This window comes from Chiloscyllium plagiosum, unplaced genomic scaffold, assembly GCF_037043375.1.
Source record: "Chiloscyllium plagiosum isolate Xiang-an unplaced genomic scaffold, Cpla_swu_hap1 HiC_scaffold_10, whole genome shotgun sequence".
Lineage (NCBI taxonomy): Eukaryota > Metazoa > Chordata > Chondrichthyes > Orectolobiformes > Hemiscylliidae > Chiloscyllium > Chiloscyllium plagiosum.
The window spans coordinates 13,474,794-13,486,811 of record NW_028270148.1 but is presented as its reverse complement, the minus strand read 5'-3'; the positions used below and the strand labels follow the sequence as shown (position 1 = coordinate 13,486,811).

The following is a 12,018-nucleotide window of genomic DNA, read 5'->3' as shown; positions in this document are numbered from 1 at the left end:
TCCCTAATCCCAGGGAAAAGAAAACTACCATTAACCCTATCTATATGTCTCATGATTTTATAAACTTCCATAAGGTTGCCTCTCAACCCCCTATGCTCCATCGAAAAAAGTCCCAGCCTATCCAGCCTTTCCTTATAACTCAAACCTTCCAGACCCAGCAACATTACACATTTTTGCTTCTTGTATTCAACACTTCAACTCTATGCCCTCTTGTTCTCGATGCTGTCACAAGTGGGAACTGTTTCTTCCTCTCCACTCAGCCCAGTCCAATCAGGATCCAGTTACTGTTACATGTAGAATACAATCAACAATTCTGTGAATGGCTGTGGTAACTGCAATACAAAAGGATAATGTAATCATAAAGATACAGAAGAGGACTACAATGATTGGATTGTGAGGAAAACTGAAGCTGGGTTGGGGGGAGGAGGGGGGGGGGGGGGGGGGGGGGTGAGGTGGAATGAAGAATGCAGGACTAATCAGCTGAAGCAGTAGTCCAGTGAGTGAATCTGTGGAACCATCTCTCCAGAGGTGGAAGCAGTCGGTATTGATTCATTCAAATGCAAAGAGCAGAGATTTCTTTCAGGAAGCAATATTTTGGAAATCAATGATATGGTAAGTGTAACAAAAGCAAAATGCTGCAGATGCTGGAAATTTGCAATCAAAAACAGAAAGCACTGGGGAAATTGAATATTCAACATTAAATTTAGCTTCAGAACGAACAGCATCATACAGGTCCTGAAGTGTTAACTTTGTTACTCTCTTCACAGAACCAGCCAGGCTTGCTGACTTCTGCTTTAATATTATAGGGAATAAGTGCAGGTTGTTTGCAAGGAACAGGTAGCTCCGAATGTACAGTGCCCAAAGTATCATAAATTAGGGGCATCTTTGCATCATGTTTGGGTCTACTGTTCACTAATTATATGTACAGCATTGACACAGACCCTTCGATCACACTGTATTCTGAGGTAACCTTCTTTGCTGTCCACCACACCACCAATTTGGCGTCATCTGCAAATTTACTAACCATACCTCTTATATTCACATCCAAATCATTTGTATAGATGACAAAAAGCAGTGGACCTTGCACTAATCCCTGTACACCACTGGTCATTGACCTCCAGTCCAAAATGCATCCCTCTACCACCAGCCTCTGCGTTCTATGAAGGTCGAAGACAAACTCAAGATTGGGGCCTCAAGTATTTCTGGGAAAGAGATAGGTGAGTGAATCACGACATCTTCCACTCCTCACGACAAAAAGGCCGAGAATATTGACTCCCCTAGAAAGTTAACAAAGTGTGGAGCTGGACAAACCCTGCAGGTAAAGCAGCGGAGGAGCAGGGGAGGTCAGGACTTGGAAAGGCAACTCTCTCCAGCTCTGCTGATGCTGCTTGATCTGCTGTGCTTTTCCGAGCTCCACACTTTATCCACTCTGACGTTTCAGCATCTGCAGTCCTCACTATCTCTAACTTCCTAAGGGTGCCACAGTTTACACTGCATGAGAAAAGGGGGTCGATTAGTTGGCAAGTCAAAACAGGTTTATTCTAGGTGTTGCCATGGAGAATGTAGCAGGGTAAAAACAATGGCTGCAGATGCTGGAAACCAGATTTTGGATTAGTGATGCTGGAAGAGCACAGCAGTTCAGGCAGCAACCCAGGAGTAGTAAAATCGACGTTTCGGGCAAAAGCTTTTGATGAAGGGCTTTTGCTCGAAACGTCGATTTTACTGCTCTTGGGAGGTTGCCTGAACTGCTGTGCTCTTCCAGCACCACTAATCCAGAATGGAGAATGTAGCAGGCTATTGTTCTACATTTTGTGCTGAATTCCAGAATGTAACAATGTCAGCAATATGTTCCTTTCACTTCAGAATCAGATCCCTGCCAGTGAATTTGTGCAACTTCCAACAAGCACAAGTCATAGAGTCATAGAGATGTACAGCATGGAAATAGACCCTTCGGTCCAACCCGTCCATGCCAGCACTTGGTCCATATCCCTCCAAACCCTTCCTATTCATATACCCATCCAAATGCTTCTTAAATGTTGCAGTTGTACCAGCCTCCACCACATCTTCTGGCACCTCATTCCATAGACGTACCACCCTCTGCGTGAAAAAGTTGCCCCTTAGGTCTCTTTTATATCTTTCCCCCTCTCACCCTAAACCTATGCCCTCTAGTTCTGGACTCCCCCACCCCAGGGAAAAGACTTTGTCTATTTATCCTATCCATGCCCCTCATAATTTTGTGAAACTCTATAAGGTCACCCCTCAGCCTCCAACGCTCCAGGAAAACAGCTCCAGCCTGTTCAGCCTCTCCCTGTAGCTCAGAACCCTCCAACCCTGGCAACATCCTTGTAAACCTTTTCTGAACCCTTTCAAGTTTCACATCTTTCCGATAGGAAGGAGACCAGAATTGCACGCAATATTCCAATAGTGGCCTAACCAATGCCCTGTACAGCCGCAACATGATCTCCCAACACCTGTACTCAATACTCTGACCAATAAAGCAAAGCAAACCAAACGCCTTCTTCACTATCCTATCTACCCGAGACTCCACTTTCAAGGAGCTATGAACCTGCACTCCAAGATCTCTTTGTTCAGCAACACTCCCTCGGACATTACCATTAAGTGTATAAGTCCTGCTAAGATTTGCTTTCCCAAAATGCAGCACCTCGCATTTATCTGAATTAAACTCCATCTGCCACTTCTCAGCCCATTGGTCCATCTGGTCCAGATCCTGTTGTAATCTGAGGTAACCCTCTTCACTGTCCACTACACCTCCAATTTTGGTGTCATCTGCAAACTTACTAATTGTACCTCTTATGCTCGCATCCAAATTATTTATGTAAATGACAAAAAGTAGAGGGCCGAGCACCAAACCTTGTGGCACTCCACTGCTCACAGGCCTCCAGTCTGAAAAACAACCCTCCACCACCACCCTCTGTCTTCTACCTTTGTGCCAGTTCTGTGTCCAAATGGCTAGTTCTCTCTCTATTCCATGAGATCTAACCTTGCTTATCAGTCTCCCATGGGGAACCTTGTCGAACACCTAACTGAGGTCCATATAGATCACATCTACTGCTCAATCTTCTTTGCTACTTCTTTAAAAAACTCAATCAAGTTTGTGAGACATGATTTCCCGTGCACAAAACCATGTTGACTATCCGTAATCAGTCTTTGCCTTTGCAAATACATGTACGTCCCGTCCCTCAGGATTCCCTCCAACACCTTGCCCACCACTGAGGTCAGGCTCACCGGTCTGTAGTTCCCTGGCTTGTCTTTACCGCCCTTCTTAAACAGTGGCACCATGTTTGCCAACCTCCAGTCTTCCGGCAAATCACCTGTGACTATCGATGATACAAATATCTCAGCAAGAGGCCCAGCAATCACTTCTCTAGCTTCCCACAGAGTTCTCGGGTACACCTGATCAGGTCCTGGGGATTTATCCACCTTTATCCATTTCAAAACATCCAGCACTTCCTCCTCCGTAATCTGGACATTTTGCAAGATGTCACCATCTATTTCCCTACAGTCTATATCTTCCATATCCTTTTCCACAGTAAATACTGATGCAAAATATTCATTTAGTATCTCCCCCATTTTCTGTGGCGCCACACAAAGGCTGCCTTGCTGATCTTTGAGGGGTTCTATTCTCTCCCTAGTTACCCTTTTGCCCTTAACATATTTGTAAAAACCCTTTGGATTCGCCTTAATTCTATTTGCAAAAGCTATCTCATGTCCCCGTTTTGCCCTCCTGATTTCCCTAAGTATACTCCTACTGCCTTTATACTCTTCTAAGGATTCACTCGATCTATCCTGTCTATACTTGACATATGCTTCCTTCTTTTTCTTAACCAAACCCTCAATTTCTTTAGTCATCCAGCAAATTGCATTGTAAGCCTGAATGATCATCTTAAATTAAATTAGGCATTAACATGATTCTTGACAGAGATGGACCTTGACCTTTACTCATCCAGCGGCCCTAACTCAGTGCTGGATAGTCAGCTGTAAATGTTCGCTCTCATCTTCCCCAGTACAATGGGTCAAACTGTCTGTCATGAGCTTTGGAGCCATGCACTATGAGGAAGTAACCATTCTCCCTATGGTCAAGGTACTTAAGCCAGAATTATATAACCCTCGGGACAGGGTTTCACCAAGAGGCAACATGTGGGGTAGTGTTAAGATCGTTTAGCAGCTCAGAGATATTCCGGTGGTATTCTAGACTTCTCCACACCACATATCAGTCTAATAGTAGATGTGCCCAACCCAACCTTAAATCCCTTAAATACCTTCAGCAGTGGCTGAATATCTCACGGGGTGAGTGAAGAAGTTCCACAGCTGGAGATATCTGTCATATTACAAAGCTTCCACTGCGGTACTCTATTTATAAGCTGATAAGCAGCAAGTTTTCAACCAAATTGAACATGTATTTCAGTTGTTTCATCGCACTGAACCTCAGTATTGATATGCTTTCCTCACCACATTCTCCCCATAATGTTTCACAGCGTAAAAGAGATTGAGCCTGAAATTCCTTGACGTACATCACAGAGGAGGACTACATAGCCTTTCCCTGTTCTGTACTTTGCACTCTTACAAGTAATCAGTGTAATAGCTTGTCCTTGATGGTTTATGGTTAAGGTGCGGTGGCTTTGTCTGAACAGTGTATGGGAAGTGCTGTATTCCTTTATAAATCCTGAGATATGCAAATTGAGCTTCTCCTTTCAGAAGCCTCAATGTCGCCCCTCGGCAGACGTAGGTACTGCAGATGCTAGAGATTAGAGTCAAAATTAGAGTGGTGCTGGAAAACCACAGCAGTCCCTGTTGCAATGTAGAAAATGAAGGTATCAATGTGCACAGTGGAATGAAATAATGGCCAGTAATTGTGCTCTTTTAAGAGAACAATATTAGTGAGGATGCCAGGGGGACTTTCTCTGCTTTTCATTTAAGTAGCATTATGGGACATTTTATATCTATTTGAAACATCAGATAGGATCATCGTGCCAAAAGATAGCACTCCCTCCACACTGCATTATAGAACAGAGGGACCTAGGGGCTCTGATACATAATTCTTTGAAGTTTGCATCACATATAGATAATGCCATTAAAAAAGCATTTGGCATGCCTGCCTTCATTGCTCAGTGTTTGAATTAGGAGTTGGGAAGTCTTGTTGAGGTTGTACAGGACATTGATGAGCTTCTTCTGGAATACTGGGTCCAGTTCTGTTCACCCTGAAATAGGAAGAATCTTATTAAGCTAGACAGGGCTCAGAAGACATTTACCAGGATGTTGCCAGGTATGGAAAGTTTGAGTTGTAAAGAAAGGCTAGGACTTTTTTCACTGGAGTGTAGGAGGTTGCAAGGTGACTTTATAGAAGTATATAAAGCAATGAGGGGTATAGATAGGGTCAATGGCAGTTGTCTTTTCCCTAGGGTGGGGGATTTCAAGACAAGGGGCACAGTTTTAAGGTGAGCGGAGAGAGATTTTAAAAAGACATAAGGGGTGTGGGTACAGTTACAATGGTTAAAAGACATTTGGATAAATACGATAACAGGAAAGGGTTGGAGGGATATGGCCCAGAAGCAGGCAGGTGGGACTAGCTTTCTTTGGGATCATGGTTGGTGTGGACTGGTTGGACCAAAGGGTCTGTTTTCATGCTGTACGACTCTGAGTATGAACACTTGCCTTAACTATGCGTTCAAATCTCGTCAGTGAGATTCAAACTCACATTCTGCCGACCAAGTTGAGAGGGTCATCCATCGAGCCATAGCCAGACACCTGAATTACTCCCAAACCTGCTGGGTTTGGCTCTGATCCCCCATCGCTTAGGACAAACACTGCACTGAGAACCCAGCACAGCACGTTTGGAGGTTGTTTAGGCTAAAGCTTTGTGCAGGTTCAGCTGACAGCGTCACTCTATGACGGAGTAAAGATATCGGGTCAGGATTTATCCATCTTATCCATCAGTTCCGCTGTCCTCTCTGTGTGTGCGCCAGGCGTTTAAAAAGGCAAGAGAGATATATTATGACATTATCATTGTGTGACAGGTAGCAACAGAATGCAAGGTTATCAATTATTTACTGAGAAGAAATAGAACCAGCTGTGCGACAACGAGCAATCGATGCCCCATCCTAGGTATTACTGAACAAAAACAATTGTCAAATATTTCCATCAGGACATCATGGTAAGAATTCAAAATCTCAAAGGGAACATCAAATTACAATTACATAAGAGGTGATTGGTTGGAAAGTAGAATTTGATTGGTTGGAGGTGTTTCCGTGAGAAGTTAACTGCCAAGCCCCTGATTACATTCAAACAAGACATGTCAATTCTGATTGGTTGAGGCATTGCAAGAGATACTTTTATCAGTAACATTCAATTTCTGGAGTAACTCCAAAACAATGGGAACCACTGAGCTCTTGTTAATAGTTGTAAACTTTTTACAGCATGAAAAGAGGCCCTTCAGCCATTGTGTCTGCACTAGTGGCATTTTCCACTTTCTTGGCTGCAGTTTAGTATGCAGAGGGATTTTTTTTTATTTAACTCATTTTTCTAATCAACCTGTTCAGAGATGTTATGTTACACCACTGGCACAGGTGGGACTTGAACCTGGGTCTCCCGGTACAGGGATAGGGAATCTACCTCCATGCCACAAAAGGACCTAAAAGCTGAGGCATTTCAAGTGCTCATTGGGTGGCGCAACCTCTGATGAGTTAACCAGATTAATATCTGGATGCTACTGACCAGAAAAAAAGTTTAGATGGGATGTCAGTGTTAGATGTGATCCAGAACAGTTGCAGAGGACTGGGTTAGGGAAGGTGGCTCTGTCTGCAGTTCCCGGACCTTGAAATAATGTCAGACGACAAAGTCTATTCAGCTCATCCAGAAAACCGCTAGAATGCCTCCCAACTGCCGCAAATACGATGCCAGGAATTTAGCCAACACCACTCCACCTGAAAAGCCATTATTCTGTGCAAACGACGTTCTGAAATGATTTAAAGCACTTTGTGACATCCTGCACTTAGGAAAGGTGATATATAAATGCAATATGACATTACTGATAACTATTAGAAAGTCAAAAAAAAGCTATCCAATTGATCTGGAGTGAAGTTCAAAAGAAAGCACAACTTATCTCGATATCAGATGACAATAGAAAGCAACTCTAAACATTGGGGAAGCAGCTTCACAAATGGGAAGGAGTGTTGGCTGGTATTTCACTCCATTGATGAATGAGGAAATCCAAAACAAATCTCCCTGCAAGTGGCAGAGCATTGCAAATTCCACATAAGGCACTCGTCAGACCACAATTAGAATACTGTAAACAATTTTGGGCCCATGATCTCAGGAAAGTTCTACTGGTATTAGAGACAGAAATCACAGGATATAGGGAATAGGCAGGGAAATGGAGATTTACCAGATTCATCTGAATGGCAGTGAGATTGGATGGGCATAATGGCCTAATTCTACTCCCATATCCTTTGTTATGCTCATTCCTTCAGGCTGTGAGAATTTCTTGGTTTCACTGAGGGTTAGAACTAAATGCCTTGGGCATTGAAATTGAGCTTTTTACGACTGCAAGAAATCTCAAAAACTCTTTGCAACCCATGAGATACGCATCCTATGGGAAACACAGCAGCCAATCTACACACACAAAGACTGAAGTGATAATGGCTACCTAATCTATTTTTTTGTGATGTGACTGTGGGATTAAATATAGGCTGGGAAAATTCCCTCCTCCTCTTCAGGTGGCGAGGTACAGCCCTGGTTTAATCTCAATCTGACAGGTAGCACCTCTGAGTGCCAAATTTTCTCAAAAACTAACTGGAGATGCGATGTTTTTCAGAGGGTCAGTGCAGACTTGTTAGGCCAAATGGCCTCTACCTGTACTGTTGAGATTCATTGATTCTAAGGAGACAGCAAAGGTGCCACTGAAGTTTTAGATGTTGCATGAGTAATGCCAACACAAGACCCTGGGCATCACACAGTGGCACAGGGTCACCAATGAGAAAGTCCTACAGAAGACAGGTCTGAGGTAACTAAGAGATACTGTGATGTGAAACGACCGATGCTAACTGGACATGTCCTTTTCCTCTGCCTCTGTCCAGATACACTCGGCTGGAGTGGCAAAGGGTCAGTCACCAGGCAAAGAAAGAAGCTGGGTTGGTCAGGAAAGTCCAGGCAAATTGGTAAGGCCACATTGGAGGTAACAAGTACAATTCTACCCTGCTTTAGGAAGGATGTTATTAAACTAGAAAGACAGCAAAAAAAATTTATACAGCTGTTACTGAGATTAGAAGGTTTGAGTTAAAAGGACAGGCTGGTTAGGCTGGGACATTTTTCTCTTAAGCATTGGAGATTTAGGGGTGACCTTATAGAGGTTTATAAAATCATGAGGGGCATAGATAAGGTGAATAGCCACGGTCTTTTCTCAAAGGATGGGGGGTCCAAAAATAAAGCACATAGGTTTTACATGAAGGGGGAAAGATTTAAAAGGAATATGAGGGGTAACTTTTTCACCTAGAGAGTGATGTATTTATGGAATCAATTGCCAGAGGAAGTGTAGAGGTGGGTACAATTACAACATTTAAAAGACATTTGGATAGGTATGTGGACAGGAAAAGTTTAAAGGGAAATGGGTCAAACAGAGGCATATGGGACTAGTTCAGTTTGGTAAACTAGGTCAGTATTGACAAGTTGGGCCGAAGGGTTTGTTTCTGTGCTCTATGACCTCTAAGAACAGCACACCATGTGTACTGGAATGAAAAAGAAGGCAATGGATTAGGTTGGTGCAGGAGACTTGCTGCTGATAGACTTTGTCCCACAGGTCTTGATGGGCTGCAGCATTTGCATCTATAACAATTCCTCAAATCATTAGGAGACTCTGGGGTATGGGTGGGGGAGCAAACCAAAGGGCGTAATCTTATGGGATTTACCTCTCATGGGCCCAGGGATCCCCTAAAGGACTTACCTGCCGCCCGCCACATCCTATTATCCCTCCGGCCGTGACGGGTCAAACAGCGATGGGTGGGGGTGGGATGGGGAGGCATTGGGGACCTCAATAGAAAAAGGCCACCTGCTACCACCCATGCCCATAAAATTGGGGGCGGGTGAGTAGGCAGTGGGCAGGCTGCAAGCTGCATTTTACCCAATCACCCCCATTTCCAATAAAGGGGAGTGCAGGGGTGGAGGCAAATGTGTAAAATTCCCTCCGACGCCTTTGTTGCTGGAATAAAAACCAACCTGCTTTCCAATTCAGACCAGAGTACAACCTGGTACTCAGCACACATGGAATCTGAGGAATGTTATGAAGAATCTCTGCTCTCTACAAACAACCATTTGATGGGATGTAAACAAATCCCTTTCTATTCTCGCGCCCAAGACTACAACCCTTCCCTGCACACAGCAGCAAAAAATATCAGACTCCTTTTTACTTCACATTGAACCTGGAACCGTGCAGGCCTGTTGCCACTTTATGCTCCTGTGCCTTGTGTCGAGAAGCAACTGTGCCTGGGATAGTAACCGGAGACAAGGGATGTTGGGATTGGGATGGGAAGGGGGAGGTAACGAGGATCTATTGCTTAACACGAATCCACACAACTTCTGCAGCATCCAATTTGACAACGTGCCACAGAAAATCAGGCCATCATATCTTCGGAACCCAGTGTGAAGTTAACTGGTGTTTACCTTGGAGATGGCGCAGTGCAGATTTACCAGAATAGGACCTGAAGTGAGAGACTAGAGTTCTGTTAGGAATCTGAAAGGGCTGGGATCAGAGATCTTTTCCAACTCAATTTTAAAAACTGGCATCATCACTGCAACTTGGGACAAGTATCAGCCAAATATACTTTACCCATGATCTTTGCTTCAAAGCCAAACTAAGGCCAAAGCCAGGCACGTCCTCTGGCATTATTTCAGGGGAAAAAGAAAGGGATTTCATGCTGTTGTCTTGCCTCAACCAATCTCAATTAAAAACAGATGATATGGGTTGCGGGTCATGGGAGCTTGCTGTGCACAGATTGACTGAAGTATTTTCTACATTTACAACAGTGACCACACTTTGGAAGTATTTCTTTAGCTGTGGAACATTCTGGGACATGCTAAGGTTGCAAAAGGAGTGTAAAAAATGCAGGTTTTTCCTTCCTGGGGTTCCCACTCAGTGAACCCTGGGGAAGTGTGTGGGTGGGGAGGAGGCAGGCTTGGGAAGGAGACAAGTGGTTGCTGTGTCTCTGGCCCCAGAAGGGTGCAATGGGCAACGGAGGGTCAGAGTTCACTGCAGCATCAGTGAGTTAGTAAAAGGGCAGAAATAAGGTGGTGGGGAGACAAGGAACGGGAGAGGAGGAAGGAGATGTGAGTAAAACAGTAACAAATATAAACCAATCCTGTTTAGCGCGTGCACTCAGGAAACAGACCTCACAGATCGAATAGGCTGACATGGCAAGCTTATGTAAAATATTATACCGTCTTGCACTTTATACACACAAGCTATTAACAGCACAGATTGCAGCAACGAGTACGTTCACCACCGATTCAAAGACAATCCCCAGTGAAAAGAAAGCCCATCTTAACACCGTAACTCAAAGAATAAACACAGATTTCAAGGAGCTGAAAAAGATTAAATCCCCTCCTGCGATCTCTCTCTCACACAACCCAACAATCTAGATGCCTGAATAAAACAGGTTCGTGGAGTTATAATACCTTTCTCCATTTTAAGAAAAAAAAACTCTCTCACACACACACAAAAGTATTCTGAGCCCAATGTCAGCAACACCTGTTTCCCAGCGACTGGTTCAGAAAAGTTTCCAGGAAGGCTTCCAGAGGTCATATTGATCCTGTTAAGAGCCCAGTAGAATTTTTTTTTAAAAACTTAGAAACAGAGCTAAAAAGAAGGTTAAACTCCGCAATGTGGTTACCTTTCAGGCAGAACATCTTGGAGGCATTTTGAAGAGACTGGTAGCAGAGTTGCTGGTCTGTTGGTGGTGATCTGTTGAGGGGTGAGGGAGGGCTCAAGCACTCTGATCAAGTTCACTCAATGCACCAAGAGACTATTACAAGAACATAGTCCAAACCAGCTGCACTGCTGTCTGTCCCCCTTGAAGCTCACACCCACTATTGTTTGAAAGCCTGAGGGATGGGATGGAATGAATTGGGGTGTGGAGCGGGGGCAGTTTAAATTGGCGAGTCTGTGTTCAGCCTATCTGCTTTCCTTTTAGTGCTATTAATGAAATGTACTCCTCCTCCACGTCAGTGCTTTAACACAGAAAGATTTTCTGGGAGCCAGCACTCCCACCTTAGCTCAATTCGCCCTTATGATAACAGAAATTGCTTGCCTTTATTTCAGATTTACAGCATGTGCAGCATTTGGCTGTTGGATCTGCCCACTCAGACGGTCCATCCCCTCCCACAGCTTGGTGACCTGACATTCGGTTTAGTTCTAGGAGTCAAGGGATAAATACTGAACAGGACACTAGGGAAAACTGCGCTGTGCTTCCCAAAATAGTGCCAGTTGGATTCTTCAATGTCCACCTGAAGGGGAACAGACAGGGCCATTGTTTAAGGCCAGATCAGAAAGATAACATCTCTGACAGTGTGGCACTCCCCCAGTACGGCACTGAGTCAGGCAGCCTGGGTTGTCTCTGCAGTAAATTCAGACCCAGAGAGGCATGGATTACTCTATCAGCATCTGTCTTTATTCAACATCCATGCGCATTGTCCTTCCTAATCTCTAGGATTAGGAGTGGGAAACTTGGATGATTTAGTTTTCTCTCTCTATCCCAGAGTTCAATTCCAGACCCTTCCCTCCTCTTGCCTTACCAACTACAGGTTCATCTTCAAAGAGTCTTAACTCGGAGATCAAGGATTGAACCAGAGACCTTTGAACTCTGCAAGGTACAAAAGGACAGCGACTTGCATTTTACTTAACATTTCCCCAAAAGAAAAGCTGCCCTCACAGAGTCTTCGGTTATTGAGATCCACAGCAAACTCGATGGACCAGGGAAAGTGGGAATAAAAGTTTGCAATTAGGAAAAAACA

The 12,018-nt window shown here is 44.1% G+C and overlaps 1 protein-coding gene across 6 annotated transcripts in view; it reads right to left on the bottom strand.

The window, feature by feature from the left end:
- The window catches only part of LOC122553163 (NHS-like protein 1), a 274,883-nt gene that overhangs the window by 97,136 nt on the left and 165,729 nt on the right, over window positions 1-12,018 (bottom strand). The window contains exon 1 of one of the 6 annotated variants that reach the window (XM_087991134.1): window positions 10,899-11,017. The exons of the other annotated variants lie outside the window; for them this stretch is intronic. Coding sequence (XP_087847260.1) covers window positions 10,899-10,914 — 16 coding nt within the window. The 5' untranslated portion in view covers window positions 10,915-11,017. Of the gene's footprint in view, window positions 1-10,898; window positions 11,018-12,018 lie in introns of those variants that run through there. 6 annotated transcript variants of the gene reach the window in all.